The sequence below is a fragment of the Pseudopipra pipra genome, chromosome 12 (genome assembly GCF_036250125.1).
Source record: "Pseudopipra pipra isolate bDixPip1 chromosome 12, bDixPip1.hap1, whole genome shotgun sequence".
In the NCBI taxonomy this organism is placed as follows: domain Eukaryota; kingdom Metazoa; phylum Chordata; class Aves; order Passeriformes; family Pipridae; genus Pseudopipra; species Pseudopipra pipra.
The window spans coordinates 11,664,630-11,688,011 of record NC_087560.1 but is presented as its reverse complement, the minus strand read 5'-3'; the positions used below and the strand labels follow the sequence as shown (position 1 = coordinate 11,688,011).

The following is a 23,382-nucleotide window of genomic DNA, read 5'->3' as shown; positions in this document are numbered from 1 at the left end:
GCTGAATATGAAAAGTTCTTATTCAAGGAGAATCAACATCTGGAGATACCTACTGGCTCTCTGGTTCCTTTGCATCCCCAGAACAGCACATTGTGCTCAGAGCTCTTGAGCAGGACTCTGGAATTAGCCCCTGATTAATTTATCCATCTCAGTATTTCTATTGGGCTCATCAACAAGATAACTTGTTAAGAAGTGCTTAACTGCCTATTCAGTTGAGCATTATTATTGCCATCAGCATTTCTTGTGGAACTTTCAGTGAATTTACAATTAACCAGAGCACAGCTTGAATCCACAAAATCTTGGCATGTACCAATAGCAATGGGGGACAGGACTTCAGTTCAAAATCAACAGCATTAAAGTAGTATCACTATAGTGCATAAAAATCTGTATTTTCCCAGACCAAAACAAAAAGCATAACCTACCTCTTTCTTTTTATAGTCCCTTATATTATATCTCCTATACTTCCCTATAATAAAAATACTATCTGGTAACACTTTCCCTAACAAATAGCAGTGCCCTGAACAATCTTTACTACTATAAGTTCAATGCCTGTAATGAACTTGAGAAACTTAATCATGCTTAAACACTAGTGGTATCAGTCATTTCAGAACTGGTTTGCAGCAAAAGCGTCTCCTTGAAAGTATGGAGCACAGAACTGCCATTGAGCTCAGTAAGACTGACACTGTGTTTTAAGCAGAATACTTTTGCATATGTGTTGGAGAAAAATTGCCAGTTTATCCCACAGCTTATAAATTGTTTTCTTGAGAAAAGTTCAGCTCACACAATTAAATGTTTAAATTTGCAAGCTCTTTTCTAAACAATATTAAAGAGAATCATATTCTGACGTATTTGGTCTTGGTGGTTCCTGATCCTTGAGTGTTATTTTTGATTCACAGCTGCGGATTTCATTTATGCAATCTCAGTGTTTTGGGCTCGCATTAATGAAATCTGTTAGAAGTAATCACCTGTGGCTGTGTCTTTGGCTTTTCCACATCTTGTAGATTAGCAACATGAAAGATAAAATACTGACACAGAACTACTAATCCAGGTGATTTTTGTCATAAAGCAAAAAGCACAGTCACAGAGCCTTTGGCCTCTTTCTCTGCAACGAATTCCTGTTGCTTTCTAGATTGTGACTATCGGGGCTTGTCAGGTCTCTCCCATGGATAAAATATTTGTACTGGTGTTTTGCCAGCTGGCAATTTAAACCAACGCAGCTCATTGCGAAAATGTTTTGCCTGGGTTTTAAAATCAGATCTAGGGTTAAACTAAAGATTGTACCAACTGTATGTCTTAAATCCATTCATTCCATCTGACCTGCAAGTACACATCTGCTGCATGTTAGCCTTACCCTGCCGTCTGACAGTGGCACACATTTGAATCCTCATCATTTTGATTAAAGACTTGGTTTTGTTAGGATGTCATGTACAGTATATCAAAGGAGATCAGTAACCAGTCTGAAAGTCAGATGACAAAGAAAACAATCAGCACATGCACAGTTAAGCAGAGTTTCATGAAAAGAAGGCTTAACATAATGAGTCATAATTTGGAAAAGAGTCTGTAAGTGGTCTCAGTACTCCAAACTCATAGTGGACAGTTTAGGATTTTAGAAGTGGTTACTAAGTGCAGACAATCACAAGAGATGTGTTGTCATGGGCTCTGTGCTACTCTGAGTACAAATTGGTTATCTCAGACAATCAAATTGTACAACATTCAGACTTAAGACAGGCAAAGCATAGTATATTTCAGAACATTTGGTAATAATTTTTTAAGTTTTGGAGATTTTTCCAGCTGTTCAGTAAATTAATGCAGAATAGGAAACTCTTTCCTTTAATCAATGGATAATGAAGAGCATTTGTTTCTGACTTGTAAGGATATCTAAAACACTAACTCTGTCTTTGTTTAGTAAAAATATGATTTTTTTGCCTACTACATTAAAAAAACCTGCTGGTTTCTGCCTTTCCTCTGATTTCTGGTTTAAACATTGTAACCTATTATGTTTCCTGTTTGTGTTTATTAGTGTGTATATAAGTGCATCTGTGTCTGTGTGTCAAGACCATTATTAATCATAGTAATGGCAGGGAAAAGAAAGAAAACTTCTAAGCCCACTGGAAGAGCAACAGTGTTCCAGTAAGTTCAAGGTCTGCTAGGATTAAGGTTTGGCTGATCTGAGCCACCTGTTCTTCAAGGGAATGCAAAAAGATGTGAATACAGTTCCTGAAGAAGAGAGCAAGGATTAACTAGTCTTACGAAAAGACAAGTCCAGATCTTTGCTGAGAAGAAATGGTCAGTGTTAGCTGCCAATCCTACCCAAACAAAGTTTAGGGCCTGCTGCTTGTAACATTTTCTTTGATGGTTACCTCTCTACATGTCTTTATGTGATATTTTAAAAGTAACATTATTTATGTAAGAGAGAGAGAGATATTTCTCAAGGTGTGCAGGAAAATTTGTTAGAAATCTTTCAGCTAACTTTAAAACTGCATTATAAAATCCAATAAATTGTTTTTAAAACAGAAATCATGTTTTTTATGACCCACCAGTCCTTTTGTTTATATCACTTCAGGATTTCACAAGTGAGTAATTCATAATCACTTGAGCTGTCCAATGAGGGATCAGGCTCCCATCCAGTGTACATATGGCACTTGTGCCTTCAGGCTTAGGGTTTTAAAGCCTGTAAAGAAATGCAGTCAGGCAGAACGTGGACTACCTGTGACCGAGAAACATGTGCTCATTAAAGAACACCTCTGCAGGAGAGCAACAGCACAGCAGCTGGGGAAGCTGCAGCAGGGTGGATTTCCTTGGATCACCATGTTAAATGCATTTGGAAGGCAAAAGAGCAGCTTCTTGCACATACAGAAAGATATTACGTGGACACACCTACTAACTGGAAAATACTGATGTTGAACATATGATTAATGCGTTTCCCAGGTTTCCTTTTAAAATCATCTGCGTTGTTTTAATGCACTTAAAGGCATCCTGTGTTGTATCTTCTGCACTGACACCACCTGAAAATTTTCCATGGTATGCTAGTATTTGTGTATGATCTTCAGCAGGAAGCTCTCCTTTGGTCTTCTAAGCCATGTGCTATTTATTATAGAACTAGGATAGGAGCTGATATTTTCCCAAGCAATTATGTGAATGGGGACCATGAGCCCTTTCAACTTCCAGTAAAACTCACCTGAAGCATTTAAGTATTTTGAAAATTTCAACAACCAAGTTCTGAAAGAGCTTTTGAAAGAGCACGATCACAATCCTGTAGTTAATCTTTATGAAACAAATATTTTTATTTCTTTTTGATACTCATTCCCTCTGTATCTTTACACCACGCTACAAGCAAAGATAACTTTTGCCTACCAATCTGAGTTCACAAGGCTTTGTAAACATTAATTTACTAAGAGAGTAAATAGTTTCACTGGGATTTCCTTGCCAAGACTGACTGAACATCTTCACAATCATAAGAAAATGTGGATTGCTATATTGGTGAGACCATCATATCATAGGTGATTTTGACTTGTCTTCCTTTTGTAGACTTCACTGCCCTAAAAAACACTCAAGTGTCTTATCAGACCAGAAGCCACAGATTAACAGAATGGCTATGGTAACATATTTTCTGTTAGTGCTTGTGTAAGCTCTGTTAAATCATTCTCTCCATCTTCAGTCACTGGATTAAACTTTGGAAAAAAGGTAGATTGCTCTTATTCAGCAAAGTTTTCTTTGCTACACACTGCAAAGAATTAATATGATCTTTATTGCAATGGACAGCATCAGAAATTATAATGCAGTTTAGGCTCTTATTCACTGTAACACAGGTACATTCATTAGCACTTTTTCATTCCTCAAGTTTTTGTTTCTTCTTAGTGACCACAATCAATGTCTGGAACATCCCTCCAATATACATCCTCCCCCAACACTGTTTTTTCAGGATTTTCCTTTTCCTTTCCCACACCATTTGACAGGTTTTGTAGAGAATATATTTTTATATATATTTTTAAATAGCACTGAAACTTATTAATGGCATTTTGCTGTATTAATACATAGATAAATCACACGTTTATAGTAATTATACTTATTTTGGACAATCTGCAGATGCAATATCAAACTTGTCTTCAGTTTCAGTGGTGCACAAGACACATATGCTCATACTCCTTAGCTACCTTATAAGCTACTTTATTTACATCCATAGAGAATGAGTAGTACCATGGCAGTACACATAACATCAAAAGCTTTCCCTCAAGAAGCAGTGCAGTGTAGTTCCATTTAAAGAATGAGGGGATGAATCAAGCCTCCCTCATTATTTCTGGGAGATTTGTCACATCTATTTCCATTAAAAGAACACTAGAACATGAAAATGAGCCTACTGAGTCACAGCAAGAGTCTCTGTATCCTACCTTCCACACCAATGGATGCCTAGGGAAGAGCAGCAATAAGACAAACTCTTCAGAACAACAACACTCAGTGCTACTCATGTACTGCATCTGAAAGCAAATCTGCTTAATTCCTTTTCCAGTGAGCATTAACATTTAATCTTCTGTTTTCTTCCAGTTTCTACACTTTCACACTTTTTCACTTCAGCAAACTTTAAAGTGTTTTAGGAAATTAAGTTCCTACAACAACAAAAGTGCATCTTTACCATTACCAAAGCAGACTGACACTGGCAGAAAGAACTTTGTAAACACAAAATGAACTCCACAGCATTGTGAGATAATATGCATCTATGAAATGCACTTTTACAATTTTCTCTCTTTTGTCTCACTTAGGAAAAAAGCAAAACATTTCAGCAGCAAGTTTATGGAAGCCCTGTTACAACAAGAGACCTTCAAAGGTACGTGCTAATTCTCGTACCTGGTGCTCAGCCAGCAGATGGGGCTATTAAAGTCACATGAATGAAACAGAAGAATGGTGTAATTTGCAAAATTAATGAAACTCTCTAAGTAATAAAAGTTAGAATAAAGTATACTTTGCAGCTTAGAAGAGATCTGGATGCATTCAATAATACAATAATTTACTGTATTTTTTTCAAATATGGACACGTGCTGGAGAGAGAACTAAAGGTATTACTAATTTCTTTTGTATGGATGGAATTTTATTGCTTGTGAAGATGCCCGTTTATAGCAATGTGACACTTTTCATGTCAGATCTAAAAAAAAAAGAAAAAAAAAAGTAAAGGTGTCATGACTGCACACCAAGTATTAAACCAGTATAATTTCAGTGTTTTGAATTGCCATGGGAATAGCTGAGTTCCCATCAAGTTAAGTCTTGCATAGGTAGCAGTCATGCTTCTCTTTTCCTAATGGTGCTACCATCACTCCCTTCCCTGTTGACTATTGTTCAGGTATAATTATAATGTGCCTGCAGAAATCCCATTAAATGTCTCGCTTTTGTTTGTAAATTATATGTATCGTAAGGTTTATGAACTGATTTGCGTGTTAAAAATTCACAGAAGAATTCCAAGTAAAGAGCTTTAGAACACTATTTTTCAGCAAATGAAAATAGCAAGAGTAGACACCATGTCAGTATTTTAAAATGGAGATTTGGGCCTTTTTCTCCAGCTCAGCTGAACCTGCCTTTCATATATTACAAAGGACAATTGGGCATTGCCTAAAGGCTGTCTGTTTGCAAGCAACACAGCCAGTGAGCAATTTATTTATTAAGGGCACAGCAGACATGTCATTCAGCTGCACATTTTGCCCAAATCTAAACCCAAAGATGCTGTTGCAGACCTTGCAGTTCTCGAATTGCTCCTCATCCTACCAAAATATATTACTGAAATACACTTTTGTTACCAGAATTGATCTGAAAAGTGATATAAGCAGAACAAGATTTCTTGTTTAAAAATAAAAGTTCATCTGCTCAGAGATCTGGAATCACATAGGATCCTGGAGAAAATACATTAAAATGAAAGCAGTGAAGGTGAAATGAAGGGACATATTTCATAAAGTACGAGGTCACCCTGCTGTCTCAGCAATCTTGTCTGTCTCTTTTTATCACTGAATTTAGGTATTAGTTTTCCACATATCTCATGTCTGGAAGGTTAGGATTGATACTTGCTGAAGGGTATAGGGTCCACCCAGCATTCAGGCTGCCCAGCTGTGCAGTAGTCTGCAGCTGAGGTCTGTACTTTTATAAAATGTAAGCTATCAAAACTGTTACCTTATTTCTTAAAGGGCAAGGAATACACATGAGAATTTTAAACCCTGCATCTAATGTTTTCCTTCACGTGAGTTTCGAAACAGTTGGCTTTTATACATCAATTAGTTTTTGTATATTTAGATGGACTGAGATGGAGAATTAGGTCCAATAAATCTGGAATTAGCACACTATTAGACATGAAACCAAACCCTGGCTTTACTGCAGTGCTCTACATTTTACCTCACTCTAGAGCTGAGAAACATGGAAATGCTAGCACTGGTACATCAAAGCATTGGAAAAATTTAATCAACGGCACCTTCAAGCTATTATGCATATCAAGTGGCAAGATAAAATCATGAATAACAAAGTTCTGCAAAGTGGTTGCACAAACAGTGTTGAAGCAATCTTATAAAAGTGTTCTGCTGGACTGGACATGTCCTCTGCATGGAGGACACCAAGCTCCCAAAGGAAAAAACGTGTAGTAAACTTTTAATGTGTGAAAGATCAAGAGACCGACCGAGGCAGAAGTAAAAAGATGCCCTGGAAAAAAAGAAAAATGAACCTCACCCATTGTGACACAGGTAGCAACACATGTGGCAAACAAAACGTGTTGGCGAGGCCCATTACCATCTGCTGCAGAAAGCTTGGAAGAAAGACATGCAAGCCAAGAGGAGAAGAGGGTAACTGGCAAGCAGAGAGAGTGTGAGAGTGGGAGCACGTGCAGAGAAGCTGCAGAACCAGCCAGCGAAAATGATCCCAGTGTATGGAAGGTGATGTCACACAAACTCGTGCTTATTTCGTCTTCAGAACAACAGGCATCAGCCAATGATGACAAAGTCACATTTGGACCTTCATGCCAACCCTTAACCTGTGGTGCAGCAGCTAATGTTATTCTTGGAGCTAGACAGAGTCTTGCCTAAACAGCAGTAACCTAAAAGAGTGTGTTCACTTCAGCTCCATTAAAAAATGTGGGTGGGGTGAAACACATGGGAAAGAAGCAATCATGAAAACAATCCATAAGGAAGTTCATTTCATGCTTCTAAAAGGGTTTGGCAATAAGCAATTGGGGATTTTTGATTAGGGAAAGGTCCTTGCTCTAAAAGAAAGAGAGAGATCATTTATATGGTAGATTTGAGAGACAAAGGGTTCAAAGGCAGCCATTTTTATAAAAGAAATCTTCTATTATTTGTATTTTCTCCTTTTCCCCTGGCAGCATCTGCTCTAATTCTTTGTTACTGAGCTTAGGAGACTCTTACTTTCACAGGAGACATGAAAGAAGGACATTAAGTTCACGTCACATCTATGAACATGTTGCCATGTCAACAGGCAGTACTTTGTGGCTTAATTATTGATTGACTCATGTTCCTTTAGGACATAACACAAGCAATAACAGCACACCGAGCAGCTTTTCTAACTTAGATACCTCTTTATGACATATAAGAGGTGTGGCACTTCCAACCTAGGCATGAGTAAGGTCTATGCTGGAGCTTTAGCATAAAAGACCCTACCACGGTCACCTTGCATAAAGAATATGGTGGTCTCAAACATATATAATTATATTAATCACATGGATAAAGAACTAGGATTAGAGCCTCTGTCGTTAAGATAAAAATTCCTTAGCCTGCACAACCCTAGCTAAAGATCTTTTTTAGGTAATGCATGGATTAGTTCCTACAATCACTCAGTTATTCAACAAGTCAGACATAGCAACCAGTACAAGTTATTTACAGGCACAAGCTGTGGAGTAAGAGAAGGTAAGAATTTACAGTGCATTATGTAACCCATGGTGGCTGATCATGCCCTGTGTTCCTGTGGCGAGTACAAGGCTGATTAGCCCACTTTCACTGAGCAGCAAATGACCTAAACTTACCTTATGTTTACCAAGATGTAAGAGCGTATACCCTAATTATTAACCATGCAGTACCAAATACTACAATCTACCACCCTAACTTGCCTCACAGGAATCTGTTCCCACAGCTGCATTCCAGTTAATCGTCTATATGCACAGAGCAAGGGACTGTGAGCAGGCAGAGAGGAGCACTGAGCAGCTCCGAGAACTCTCAGTAAAGTTTGAGGAAGATAAGCAGAATGGGAAGAGAAAAGCCATATTTTTTAACATGACAGATCTGAATCTGATCCCTTTTGTAGCTGGGTAAATCAGGATTATCTATGCTGGAGTCTTATGAAGTCTCCTTTGCAAGAGTAAATTTGGATCTTGTATCTGAAGTGTGGATTCTTAGGCACGCAAAAACAAAGAGAAGGGCAGGGTCTCGTTTTTTGAAAGAGGGCATTTAAAGTAGGCAAAAGGTAAGTAGGAATGCAAGATGGATCTCTAGTCCAAAAAGAGAATTTTAATTTTTTTTTTACAGGATAGGCAATTCCTTTGGAAATACCACTTAAGATTTTAAGCTTAGTATTCTGGGAAGTGGATGCACAGAAAGAGCATCTTGGAACATCCTTTTGGTACGTGTGGTCATGTCCACATTTTGCAAAGTTTGATATTTCAACCCCAAGTTGTAGACATAGCAGTGCTCACACTCAATTTGTCACTGCTGTACTATTTCTATATGCTGTGGGCCAAAGTAAGTGCTCTTTGCTGCTTAGTTCTTTTACTGTAACATATAGAAATAATTAAGATATGGCTTTAATTTAGAAAGTTACATTTGCACCAAGCAAATTTAAATTAGGAATGTTGACCTTTTTTTCAATTTTTTTTTTTATCATGGAGAGATAATTCTTCTAAACATGTTCTTATAAGTAATTTCTAATAAAATTACATTTCTTACAGAGTTACGCTGAAACATACAGAAGTTATGCTTTTACAATAAAGTTTAAATTTCTTTTCTGGTTTGAATGTATATTTATTTGGAGATACATTTCACATTTATTGGGCTGGCAATTTTTGTTTTTCAGCACTTCACTGTTCTTTGGAATTTACTGTTGTTTCCTGTGAAGTATCATCTCCAAATCAGAAATCCCATCTCATGACTGAGAAAACACATTCACTCAACTGATTTTACTCTGGCTGGGATCAAGTCTGTCCAGGCCTCAGAACCTCCTCTGTGTAATCAGGAAAATAACACTTCCCTTCTCCTTCTGTTCTACAGTGTCTAGATGGCTGCTGGGACACTCCACAAACACAGTGCTCAGCACATTGGGATCACAAACTGTGTTAAGAGCTTCTTAGCACAAAAATGAATAATAATGAGCCTGGTTTACTTTCAGAAGAGCACGTCCATCCAAGCCATTTATGCAAACAAGTTAACTCGATTCACAGAAGTGCTGCAGCCTTGCAAATTCTCCTTCCCCAGTCTGTAAAAATGACACTTTTAGCTCCTCATTGTTCTTGCTTAGAGCTACTTTTCAATTTAATGAGCAAACTTTTCTCTTGCCCCTTAACTCCCCTCTCTTTAAGCATTAATCTCTTGGGGAAAACATTGTCAAATGACTTCTGAAAATCTAAAAATATAATGTCCATGCTACACCCTATCTTGGCAGTGTTATCTTCAAAGAGTTCCAGAAGGCTAGTGAAGCATGACTTCTTTTTTTTCCTAAACCATGTGTACACAACTAATCAGGCTGAAGGATGCTTTTACTAGATACTCCTTCTCCTAATCTGTTAAAATTCTTTCAAATGTCATTCCTACTGATGAAATTAGCCTAACTGGTCTGTAATTCCACATGTTAAGATCTTCATTAAAGAAATCTCAAAGTGAAAGAAAATAATGATACAGAAGAGCATATAATTTGTGAGGGCTTGACATTCACTGCTTGTGGAGCTGTAATAGTCAGAAAAGTCCTCATTTGCCTCAAAAAGTGTTACATGAGTTATGTCATGATGACTCAAACTTACTTTCCTCTTTTAAAACACTGGAGGTACACTGACCACTGGCCAGCTCTGAAGGAGCCCTCTGACTGCCTGAGCAGAGAGGGGCCCACAAGGAGTCTCAATTGTTTTATATAACCAGAAGAACACAAAATTCCAGAATACTTTTTTCTTGCTACGCTTGTTCCAGAGATGGCCAGCAGAAAGGAACAGAGCCATAGACCTGTTGCCCACCAAACTGATCATGCAGCTTACATGCAAAATGCCTCCTGCTATTTCCTCTGGATTGATACATATTGCCACTACCCCAACCAAATCAATATCTTTGAAAAGCATATATTAATACATCTTAATAAAAAGTAGCATCCATTAAAATTCTTTGTGATGCCACTTTTTTTCTGCACTGTATATAGTCCATGGTATGATGCAGCATTCCAACTGCCAACTACTGAGTGACAAACCAAGAATTCGGTGTTTCAAGGCTTCCTGATTTCACCATTGCACTCACATTTATGGCCCCACAGAGAGAAGAATCTCTCAGCTGGTTTCAGACAGAGCCTCTGTAGCTGGCATGGCATTATTGACCCATTGTCTGGTTGAATGATAACATAACCTTGCACATTCACCCTGTAATAAAGGTACAGGAGGAAACAAGATGAACCAGAGGTGAAACAGCACCATATCATTTTCAGCAGTATGATTAGATTGTTTATTTCTTTACAGCCGGACATGTATCCTTCTTATCTACTAGCTGTGGTGAGCCAAAATGCCAAAAGCTTAAAACATAGCTGTATGAGGTCACCGTGGCATTACTCAAATATTTTACTAAAGAAAAAGAAAAAGATGCTGTTCATTCTATTGAATTTATATACTGACACATGATAAAAATCCTACCTCTACCAAAGATTCATGCAGGGAGACTCTTCAGTGGCTCAGCAAAAATGTGCAGCTGGTATGGATCACTTGATTTTTTTTTTCCCAGTGGTTAGAACCGTCATTCCTCTTAAACACATTTTCCAAAGATTTTAGAATGCATATAATTTACAAGCTTTGTTTATCAAATGCTATGGCTAAAGTTTATTATAAGGTTACAATACAGTAATTATTACATGACAAAGCTAACTGATTCACAACAGAACTACCCCTGTTCCTTTTATTCTTTGGGTAAGTACAACCCTTTTTTCTAATGCAGTTCTAAACAAATTACGGGCAAATGTTGCTTCTCCCATATGTAGTACGTAGTAGCATCTGAGTGACTATGATGAAGTTATCAGAGCTGAAGAACAGAAAACAACCTGAGGATGAAGAGAATCAGAAAATAATCTGATCCAGGGTCCAGAACATCTCCTTGGCTGCTGGGGTCTGCAGTGGCAGTGTATTAATGGATTACACACAAGAGTGAGAATAAAAGGCAATGATCTTGGTTGAAGTTGGAACAATATAAGCTAATGAAACCTCTGGCCTTAAGTTTCATAGGTCTATGTGGTTTTACTTCAAAGTCATATTTAGGTTCAAAGATCCTGAAAAAAAAAAAGAATACTCTATCCAGGTTTGTAGTTAGTATTGTGTAATATGAATGAAAAACGTTCCAAGTGATTCTCAACAAAACGTTATTATGAGTACAGTTCCTCACATTTCTTTCTCAGCCAAATATAAAAATGAACCCTGAAGTTTGGTTTTGTATTTGAAATTGAGTGTTATGTTAAGCACTCCACTAGGCCCAGCCATTCTCTCAAATACTTTTAAATGGGTTTTCCCTGGCTTATCAATTACTGATTTAACAGTCAATTAGTTTACTTGTGCAAATCTCTGGGTGTATGACCATGTTATATCAACAGCTGTAACTGCTGCCTGTGGATATTATCTTGGACAAAATGGATGACTCAGTGCATCTTCTCACAAAAATTTGAGGTGTGGTCACCTACTTCAGTATGTTTCTGTCTGGAATAGCAACCTTGAATGACATGCAGCATAAAAGAACAACTCGTGTAATGCTTTTGCTCTTTCTGAAAATTCTTTAACATTCCAAATATTCAGGATGTCCTACACCATTTCCTTCTGCCCAATAACGTCAGTTAGGAAGCAATAATTTTTCAGGAATACAATTTACTCACAGTTCTCCTTAGGAAAAAATTCCTCCTTCAGCATTGTTTTTCCCACTCAGTTAGCTAGACTGAACTCCTTCAAGCCAGAATTGCTTGCCTTCTTTTCCAGCTGCCCTAGAAAAGTTATGGGAGAGATATCACCCTCCCATTCTTCTTACATTTCTTCATAATGAATGACAAAATTTGAATAATGCCAGGATGATCCACTATATGGATCCTAGAAGTACAACCCAATGTATTGAACCAAATACCTTAACGTGATTAAGAATCACAACATGGTTTGTTGATTTTTGTTTGTTTGTTTGTTTGGAGGGAGGGGGTTCAGAAATCCAGTCCTGGGGTTCTGAACTGTCAACCATGAGCAACGGGAAAACAAAAGCCAGTTCAATACAACTTTTTTGAAAACCTTTAAAGAAAGTTTCCAAAACTGGTCTGGAACTCTGAGTATCCTCTATTAATCAATTCTGGCTAACCAAGCTTGTAGAAGTAGATCCATTGCCTTGGCTTCACTCTGTCTCTTTTTATTGATCAGGTTCCTTTGATAACTAGAAAGAACACACCTGGAGATTACAGCTCTGGCTACACCTCAGAGAGAGCTCTCCAGTGAGGAGATCGTGGTTGCTAGGACACACCTCTCCATTTTAATATATGCATGTTTCAAAGTAAACAGAAGTGCTCATAACATATTTGCATTCCCAAATATTCACACTGATTTTGGAGTATGAGCATTCTACAAAACACTGGGGAAAAAAATGCAAGTATGCATCTCAAACATCCCATATGCATTTACTTTTTTGTGGACTAACATCCATAGGCAGTCCCAGTCCTGAATTCAGACTCTCTCTGTTGTAGAGGCTGACTCTTTACCCCAGGGTTTAACATAACACTGCACCATAAAGGAAACACTAGTTCACATTCCAGCCCTTTCACTAAATGGAATGGAAACTGTATACACTCATTCCAGGTACAAAATTAATCTCTTCCTAGTGCTCACTGGCCTATTAACTTGGCAGCCTTTCAGCACTATGCTTTTAGAGCATTGACACGTTTGAAAGAAGAAAATAACGAGTCTTTAAACTCCTGTTTATAGAATTGAAAATTCTTTGATTCTGTTTCAAAATCACGATGATCATGACATAAAACAGGAGAGTTGTGTGTAAAATGAGTTGTATGCAAGATCCCTGTTATTCACATGCATGTTAAACCTTCTGAGTATGAAAAGACCTGTTTACTTGAAGAAGAAACACTATGGCTTAATGAACTTCACTATTTTGGTAATATGCTACACATTTACAAAAGATCAACTTCAGAGACTTTTTCTGATGTGTATTTCCCACTTTTTTTTTGCAAGACCAAATAAAGAATAGTACTAAGTTCACTTGTACCATTAAATCAGTATGACTTATTTTCCCCCAAAGCTGCTTCCTTTCTGAATAGTTATAACAACACCTGGCATTAAAGAATTTCAGTGCAGATATTACACCCAACAAAAACCTCCTATTACATCCTCAGATTACTTGCTGTAATATGCTTCATTTATTTACTTAATTGAACATTTTTGTCTGATTAGTAAGTTTATTCTATACACAGTTTCTTATGTGATTATCTGTGGAGAGTTGGTTGACTTTACTCACTGTTTTCACTAAGACAATGAGATTGCAAAGGGCATAAAGTGATTAAGGGTTTTAAGGTCTGTACATCATACAAGCATCTAACCATATTTTTATGTTGCTATACAAAATAATATACAGTGGTCCTTATTAAGTACATATATATAATAGAATTGTAAAGGTGTAACCACATCTGTTCACACTGATCTTCCAGAACTGTATAACTGAACTTTTTATCCTAGTTAAAAAGATACTAGTTATTTTGGCAAAAAGGTGCTAAGTTATTTTTTCCCTATGTTTTGTGTATATAGTATAGACAAATATATTCTGTATATGCCACATGATGAATATGCAACAGTCTCTTTTTTTATATGTATCCCGATCCATAGGATCCATACCTTTGAGTCACTATTTCTAAATACGTGTATCTTCTTGAGAAGATAAAGGAATTCAGACAACAACTCCATTTTCTGTTTCTCACAACACTGGTGGCTCCTCTTAGCTGTGGAAGCCTCTAGAAAAAGAGAAGGAAAAGGTTAATTGTCTTGTCACTTGCCCAAGTTTTACACTGCTGTGGGATCACTTCCACTTTACACCTTCTCAGAAGTCCAATTCAGACTTTTCACTAAAATCTTCCTATGCAGATGCACTGACAGCAAAGGCCACCTCTTACCAGAGGGGCCCGAGCACGTTCCCTCAGTGGGCGCGGGGCTCTGCGGAGCCGCCCCCCAGGTACCATTCCCCGCCAGAGACTTCGCTCCCCATCGCAGCCGAGCCGTGGCCTTCTCCAAGCCTGGAGCCTCCAAGTCCGAAGTGGCTCCCAGAGCCTGGCGAAGGCACCCCGGGGCCCGGCCGAGGGGCAGCCCGTGGCCGAGCGGCCGCCACCCGGCGCTATGGCCCGAGCTCAGGGGGCTGCAAAGCGCGCCCAGGTGCGGCGGGCGGGGCGGGGGCGGCCCCCGGGGTGGCAGGTGACAAAACCCGCCTGTCATCCGCCCCCGGCGCGGGGCGGCGGCCGTTAAATAACGGGGGGACAGCACCACTCCCTCCGCGAGCAGGGCGGGCGCTGCCGCCGGCTTGGGCCGCCTCGGGCCGCGCCATGACTGACCCGTGCGTCGGATGCTTCGTGGCCCCGTCGGACACGGAGTCCGTAAGTACTTTCCTGGCGGGCGCACGGGCGGCTTCGGGACCTCGGGCTTATGCTGTGTTGGGAGGGCGGGAAGCCCCGCTGGAGGCTCCGAGCGGCTGCGCTCCTGAGGGGGCCAGGCCCAGGGTCTGTCCCGGCGCCGCCCCGCCGGCCGCACGTGGCAGCGCCGCGAAGGCTTCGCGGGCGGCGGGGACGGAGCGGCCCCGGGAGCGCGAATGGCGCGGGCGGGAGAGCGGCCCAGCCACGGCCGTGTCCTCTCAGCGCCCCACGGGGAACTGCCCCGTCCCGGGAAGGGACGAGCCGGCTTCGGGCCTTAACTTTTCGACGACTTTTTTTTTTTTTCTTTTGTGTGTGTGTGTGTGTTTACTGTTTTGTAACTGCCAGAGGACACGATTCTTTGCCCTTTCTATTAGCACGCTTAGGCGTTGCGCATTTAGATGGTGGTTAATTGCTACCTTGTAAAGCCTTTGATAGCAGTAAGGGAAGTGTTTCTGTGGTCGTAGGAAGCTATTGAAATATACATTTGTATACACGAAATCACTAACAAATTGGCGGCAGTATTACAGGCTTGCTATCAGATGCCTTCTGGAAGACCCTCTAGTTTCATTTTACTCGTTCTGCTAGTTAAGGTAAATTCTCAGACTTAGCTTTGGCACTGGAGTTTTCAATGAGTTACACAAGCACTGTTTTTTTGTGTTATGAGTTAACGTCTAAGGTTGCTTTCCTCCTGCATTCAAATATCACATCTTGTGTTTTGGGAGTGCCTTTTCTTTCTCAACTACCAAGAATCTGGAACCTGGTTGAGCTCTCCTGAGCAAACTTTCTGACTGTGTTTATTACTCATAGGTGAATGTCACTTATGCTCTTGTACAAAGATCTCTACAAACCAAAAAGGCAACTCTCAAGGAAAGTGCAGCAATGCTTTAATCCCTTTTTTTTCCCTTTACATCCTAATATATTTGTTCCTGGAACACTTCTTGCGATTCTTCTTGTAGCCAAATCAGCATATGTTACCTTCAAAAATTGAAGTGCTTATCTGTGAAATAGATCATCTTAATTACGTCATTTCATTTGATGTGTGCTTCAGTTGGTCATTTTTTCAGTTGCTGTATGTCTGCTTTGAAGGGCAGTTTTGAAATAGCAAATGTTTTTTTAATCTCAGGGATAGTTCTATTAAAAAAAAAAAAAGACAACAACAAGAACAGAAAAAAAAATCAATCGTCTGACTCTTACGGTCTCATGTGAATAAAAGATACTTCCTCAGCTATTGAGTGACTGACTGTCCCTATTCTCATTCTAGTTTTTTCATCCTTTCAACTATTTTTAAGCCATTGTAATTAGATAAATGGTACTGATATTAATTTCATTTAGGATAGCAAACCAAAAATACAAATGTGCAGGATTTAAGGATTTTAGCTAACACAGCAATCATTCAGCTATGTGTGCAAACTTAGAGCTGGAGAAGAACCTATGATAGATAAATCACGGAAGGCCATTGTTCAAAGTCAAGATGCCAAAGGTAGCTTTGGAAGTCTTCAATGAAGGGAATTCTTAGGTGGGAAAGAAGACTGGATGTCAGTTTTGAACATTTTGTGAATGCCAGAGACCATCCCAAATATGTTACTATTTTGCTAATGCAGAAAGTTGTGCGTTTGAGGGAAGGGAAAAGAAAAAGTCTGCAAAGCCATGTTGTTATATTAGAAATTGTGTTTGCCTGGACAATCTGAGTCCATCACCCTCTATATTATGGTATTCATTTAATTATTTCTAATTATGTGCCTTCCAGGCACATGGTTCACTCAGCACACGTAAAGGATAATGCTGACTTATTGGGGATCTTTGCTGTGCCTTTTGTCCTCTTTAATGAAATAATTGGATAGTCATACTGTAAGACATAAAACTGAACTGTGGTGCACACATACTTGCAAGCCCTTTGGCATTTCTTATCCAACTTTGCAGCCTGGTTTTGGTTTTTTTTTTCAACATGTATTTTAAGGTTATTTATCATTTAAGCAAAAACTGCAGTGAAACTCAGAGCGCTGTGGTCGTGGCAATACGACAGGATTCAAAGGGCAGAGCCTGTCAAAGGGACTTCACACATTGGATCTTCACCTCGCTGGGCTTATTGATAACATTAAACATACTGTTAAGTAAGCAACTGGAGAGGGATCAGTCTTTTGTTTTGTACATGGATTTTGTAACTGTTTGCTAAGTATTCCCGAGCTCTGTACCCTCTGCATTGGCCCCCATCTATTCCTGTCCTTCCCATCTCCCCTCAGATCTGTCACCGAAGTGTGCTTCTTTCTCTGTTCCCTAGAGGGGGGGAATTTGCAGAACCAATTTTATTTTTCTTCTACACCATCCAGATGTTTTGAATGCAGTGTGTTCAGAACAGGCATTCGCTCTCCTCTCTGTTTTGGTACCTGTTACAGTGGCCACTTCCTTCATCTAACAGTAGTATTTTGATTAAAATTTATGTTCAGTCCTTGCATACCCTGCAGTCCACGGCTTCTCCAGTCTCTACTGCTTCATAAATGTGTATGAATTCACCCTTGCTGTACCATTGTGGTGAGGAAGCATTCCTTTTCCTACCCACAGAAGAGAGGGAGGTCCACTGATCACACCACTGATCATTCAGAGGTGTGAAGCACTGACAGTGGGAGCTGCACATGAAACCCCTGGTGTCTTACAGTCAGGTTTTTCTAAGATCACAGAGGGAGTTGAGCCAGGGGTTTAGGTGCATGTGTTCAGCTTACATCCAATACTTCTGGTGCAAAGCCCTCAGGAACATTAGCATTTCTTTCATTCTAGTCCAGAAAAGTGTCACTCAGAATATTGATTCTCACAGTTGGTCTTCTGTTCATTTTAATATGCATAAAATTTCCTTTTATGTATTTCTTGCCCCTTTTGTGAGTACAAACAAACATATTTATAAATTTATGCATCACTATTTAAGTACAGACTGTTTAGTAGATGATGTACTTCAGTTTTTTGGTCTTTCCCATATTTCTTCATACCTCCAAAGTCAGTTCTTACACCATGACTGGAACCAAATGCTGCTTCCTAGTGAAAAGTAATGTGTGATACATGGAGTGTCAGGCAATTCATCAGGAGTAAGGAGGAGATGGCCCTAAGGCAAACAGTTTGCTCTTTAGAATATAATGGTTACTTAACCCTTTAACTTATAGAACACGTGTATCAAGAACAAACTGGAGGGAAAAGTCCTTCTCAAGAAGAAATGTTAATTCTCTGTCTTGAAAAGTTTGTAAATGAGAACAAATCCTTAGCCCATCAGTGTTGATATTTATGAGCAACTCTTTTAAATTATAAAAAGTGTATTTGAGTTTGTCTCTTGTGAACTATGGATAGTTACTTTAGTGCCATGCTCACCAGATGAAATGTAGTTGCAGGCATGTTATTTCTTTTCTGCCTAAGTTCAACCCTGATTATTGTGCATTTGTTTTCAACAAGAGCTGAAATAACTATATTACTTTAATGTAATTTCTTTGTTCTTTAAGATACTTAAAGAAATACTGATGCTCAACTTGAATCCTAAACCATTGGAAAGCAAATCAGAAGTAGTTTTAGGAAGTACAGTAGTCATGAGTACCCTTGGCAGTAGTGCTAGCCTTGCATTATTTTTTGCTGGGTTACCTTTTTGTGAAAAGCCACACAGAAACTGGAGACATGAACACATTTTGCACAGGAGAGACAAATGAAATTGTCTAGATAGCTGCTTTCAAATCCACAGAATAAACTTGGTGAAGAATAAGGGCCAGTCTTACTCTGAAAGCTGTGACCAGTTGCTTGCTGTTTATATCCACGGATACTTTTACCTGCAATAGTGTACAAGTAATTTTGGATACAGTTCCCATTTATTATTATTATTTTTAAATAAATTTGACTCTGCCCATTTGTGTGAAGTGGCATGCATTGATATTTGCTGATGACTTTTAGGCTGCTGTTTACCTACTCTTGGGTCAGTATGTGCTTTTAAGACTCAGTATGTTTATTTTGTTACATTTTTTTTCCTTTGATACAATATTTACAGAGGAAAATTATTTTTAACTATGTTATTCTTTGCATGGCTTCTGTTTTCACTTTCAAATAGCTGGTTTAGACCCAGACTGAACCAAGTACTTAAGCATATGTGCAACTCTAAGCCCAGAGACTATTCACAACCTTAGAAATTGCATGCAAATTTATGTCCCTGGGGCAGATCAAACCCAGAGAAGCAGTTGTGGAGTTTATCATACGGATTTTGGATTAGAAATTCTGATGATTTAAGGCCTGAATAGTCTGTTTGGCTGAAGGGCAGTTAATGGGCATTCTGATTCCAAGAAGGTAAAGCAGAGTCCTAGGTCTGAAGAGGTGAACATAAAACTGTTTAGAAATTTTAAGATAAACACGTGGGACCACAGCATGGTGTGAGAGAAGGAATGTTGTATAGTGCTAACTCTTAACTTCTAATTCCTGTTTTTAAGGAAATAAAAGGACTGATTTGCTAATTGTCACTGATAGCCCACTATCTTTTAGTTAGTCAAAAGTTTCTGGGTTAAGGGTATGTTGTATTTTTCTCTCTTTCTACAAAAAAAGGAAGGAGCAGTTCCTTAGAAAAGGTTCAGCACAAAGCCCTCGGTTACTCCTGAAGGGGTTAACACCGCAAAACTCTCGGAGACATCTGGCAGAAGCTGTGGGTGTTGGGTGTGGCAGATCCCAGGGCCGTACCAGTCTCTACAAGGGAGCTGTCATCCTCCTTGATTTATCCTTCCCTAATGTCACGGGGTATGGATGTTGAAACTGTGGCTAGAATGTGAAATACGAAAAACATGAAGATTATGATTTAGTGTCTGGGGAGGCTCATTGTTGGCCTCTGTTCACAAGTTGTAAGCATTGGAGGTAGCTTGACACAGGTTACAAAATCTGGTATGTAGCACAAAAAAAAAGGCAGGAATATTTTGGCGTTTGGAACTCCTACATGTGTTAGTGCACAGGAATGAGTGACGGCAACAATTAAATCAAAGGCTGCGCTGATGATATATTACGTTGGAAGCACATCGAAGGTGCTTGTAAATAACATTTAGATAAATGTACTTTCTGGTCCTTCATTTGCAAATAAATATAATAGGTACAGTAGATGAACAAAGTAGTGAACTAACTGTCTTTAGTAAAGACTGTTTGGATAAAGAACTGATAAATTAACAGAGATCAAATGGAAGTGTATTATCCTCATGGTTTGGCATCTTTTTGAATCTGACATCAGTAAGAAGCTAAGTTTTAAAATAGGTTTACATGCAATTTTTCATACTAAAATTGATTTTATTCTCAACGTTTTTCTATCCTCATACAGATAAATATTCTATAATTACAGTAGTTTGATCAAAATGAATACTGTGGATTTGTGTCAGAATATCCCCATGGAATAAATGTTAACCAAGAGAAATAAGTTTATTGCATAAAATTGTTTGCTTTTTTCACTTTCTTAAAGCATAATCATAAATGGGATTGTGCTTTCATAATGGTAGAATACAGATGTCATAGTCATAGAAGCTGTTAGCGCTTAACTATTATTGTATCTAGTATCTAAAAAATTCTGATACAGCATGATGTATGTAAAGTCTCACAGGTAAAGTTCTATTCTTTTGGACATATATGTATTATTTGATTGGATGATAATTCTATTATTTTCAATAAAAGTCATGTATTTTCAAAGTAAGGGAAACTGTTCTCTGCAATTCAGTTTCCTAAAATAGTGCTTGCTTTAGAAATATCTAAGAGCTTGGTGGGATTTCTAGGCTCAAATAAGTTGTAACTTAGCCACTTGAGGCAGAAATTGGAACCTGATTCATAATAAATAAGTTCCAAATTGGGAAATGGATTTTGATGGATTTTAATTGAGGTGTTAATTCAGGTATGAATTCCTAGGAGTGAAGGGTGTTTGTGCTGGAGTCATGGATGCAATTTTATTTGTTGGAGAAATCCTGTAACAGGACCTGAAGAACTGTTCCTGCCTTCTTTATCATTCTAATAAACTGGTATTGACTGTGGAGCAAGAGCAGTGCTAAATTCTTGTTGAGGAAAAAACACAATTAGATTTTTAAAATACTGTGTTTAATATACAAACCAGTATGTTTAAAGTCATATTTATATGATTTTTTTTCCCTATTTATCTGGGTTTTTTGTTGTTGAGTTTTTTTGTGATCTGATTTGTTGAGTGGAGTTATTTTAAAGGACAGAAGTAGGGTTATGCTGTTACTGAGGTCTTTTAAACTGAATTTTTTTTACCAGAGACTGTTACTCACACTGACAGCCAGGTAGTTGTTTTCATCTAAACACACCCGGACGTACGATAAAAACACTACAAATCAGTTTATACATCCAGGAACATCTGTGAAACTACTGGTTTTAGAGATGCTTTGTCAAATGTGTTTAGAAAGCTGCAGTAATTTCTGAAATTTAGGGTAGTATTGTGTTTTGAAACGTTGCTGACATCATGTTCCCTAAGCAGTTCTGCAGCCTGAACTGTATTGGGATCCCACACTAACCTGCTTTAAAGCAGTGAAGTTGCTGCTTTTCTGGTACCTTTCTTTGTATGCTGGAGTCTGTCTTGGCATCACTTTGTATTAACTTTATACAGATCTAGGTGATTCACCTGATGCAATAGAAGCTGAAGGGCAGTGAAGACTTAGGTATCAAATATGTGTTAGTCAGTGGGTTATCTTTCTGAATATCTTTGCTGTCTGAATCTTGTTTGGATTACCAGGTCATTTTATTTCAGTTATATTGTTGAGATCTCTGTATAATCTTATCTTTGCCTTCTCGTGTTCTCATGTAGTGCCATCTGAGCTCATACGTATGAAGAAGTCTGGAATAGTGGAATATTTAGTGGCTTTATTTTAATAAAACCAATAGACTTTATTAAAAAAAAATCAGTAGTAAAAATGGGGAAAAAAAAGTAATCCCAAAAAAGAGCATCACAATATCATAGATATTCTTTCACAAAATTATGTAGATTTGGACTAGTCAGGACATCTGGAGGGAATCTGAAGCCAGAGAAAATGGCTCAGCTATACAAGGCCAAATTAAAAAAAAAAAAAAAAAAAAAAAGGCAGCTAGCTGGATTCATTATATATGCATAAACCAGGAAATGAACAAAGTGATGAGTTGTAAGATCAGACAATGATGTGCTAATATATAATGTCAACCTACCCAGCATCTCTCATAAACATGGTATGTTTATAAAAACAAAAATCAGCATTTTTCAGAAACAAAAGCTGTAGTTTTGCTATCCTGCCACCCTGCTGTGTGCAGGAAAGTAAACAGCTGAGAAAGCACATGCCAGGGGAGTTCTGCCACTGCCTTTGGTGTCTCCACAGTTGTGTGTGACTGGGAATGCTTGAGATACTCAGGACTTGTTACTCGTGTCTTGTCATGATCAGGCAGTGGCCCTGCTCAACGTCCAGGGAGGGTTTTCCTGATAAATATAGGTATGGGTGTCTAACAACCAGGCTACTCTGCTGGTTTGCATCACACTTTCCTGCAAAAATGAGATCAGCTGCTTTTCCATTTATGGATGCCTTCATTTAGGAGATATGTTGGAGCAAGCTAAAAGTCTTCACAGAGAGAAGGATTGTTCTTAATAGCTACAGAAAGCCCATGGGCTCACAGTTTGAAAGGCCCTTTTAATTATATGAAAGGATCTAGAGACACATATGAATTCAGACATGTTGAAATTTGGTTTCCCGAAAGCCTTTGGATCTTTCTAAAATCACACCTTTCCAAAGTGAAACCACACTTGAGGAAGTTTGATGCATTTTTAAAAGCTTTATTTCAGGTAATGAGAATAAATAGTTAGAAATACGTTGTTACATCATCTTCCATTGGGTTGTTTTTGTTTACTTAGCCTACTCACTACCTTACAAACTGATAAGGAAGAATCTAGAGACCTAAAGTGAGGCTGTTTTAATTATTATACCTGTCTTCTTAAAACAGTGATAGATGTGGAAAATTTGGAAGGATGAAAGCAAAGAAGAGTTTTTTGGTTGCAAAACCATTGCATACTTTTCTGAATCTTGCTCTACATAGCAAAACAGCTTTATTTGTGCAAGAAAAGGTAAAATATTTTTAGGACACAGGTTTGTCTTAGGCAAATCCCATTCAAGACCATGAATATTTTTGCTAGCTGTGAATAGGCTTTCGATCATCGGAGTCTTAATAAATTAATGCTGTTGGGTTTATTCATCCTCTGTAAAGAGACTGTTTGAATCACATGCTTAATTTGGAACATCCAGTTTTGTTGTTTTTTTTTTTTCATAATGATGCTAAAAACAACTTGTTTTGTTGTTGTTTAGAGTATGTCTGTGGGAAAATATACAGGAAAGTATAGTATATAGCCTAGCTCAAGTCTAAACATGATTGCTAACGTATATACAATTAAATGAAACACCTTCAAGATTTGAATCTAACCTGTCAGTCGGTTGCCACAGTACCAGAACTTAAAATCTATAGACCCTTCTTGGGTCAGTTACTATTAATAATCCAGAATTTGATGTGAATGTAAGTTTAGCA

At 38.4% G+C, this 23,382-nt stretch overlaps 2 protein-coding genes across 2 annotated transcripts in view; one reads left to right on the top strand and one right to left on the bottom strand.

Moving 5' to 3' along the window:
- LOC135420616 (basic proline-rich protein-like) overlaps window positions 1-15,880 on the bottom strand; it is a 35,306-nt gene extending 19,426 nt beyond the window's left edge. Inside the window, exons 1-5 of the mRNA XM_064668263.1 lie at window positions 15,876-15,880; window positions 14,344-15,089; window positions 14,069-14,184; window positions 12,070-12,174; window positions 10,541-10,582 (exon numbers count right to left, since the gene is read on the bottom strand). Coding sequence (XP_064524333.1) covers window positions 12,139-12,174; window positions 14,069-14,184; window positions 14,344-15,089; window positions 15,876-15,880 — 903 coding nt within the window. The 3' untranslated portion in view covers window positions 10,541-10,582; window positions 12,070-12,138. The remainder of the gene's footprint in view (window positions 1-10,540; window positions 10,583-12,069; window positions 12,175-14,068; window positions 14,185-14,343; window positions 15,090-15,875) is intronic.
- Window positions 14,709-23,382, top strand: part of BNC1 (basonuclin zinc finger protein 1) — a 75,345-nt gene continuing 66,671 nt past the window's right edge. The window contains exon 1 of the mRNA XM_064668902.1: window positions 14,709-14,817. Coding sequence (XP_064524972.1) covers window positions 14,767-14,817 — 51 coding nt within the window. The 5' untranslated portion in view covers window positions 14,709-14,766. The remainder of the gene's footprint in view (window positions 14,818-23,382) is intronic.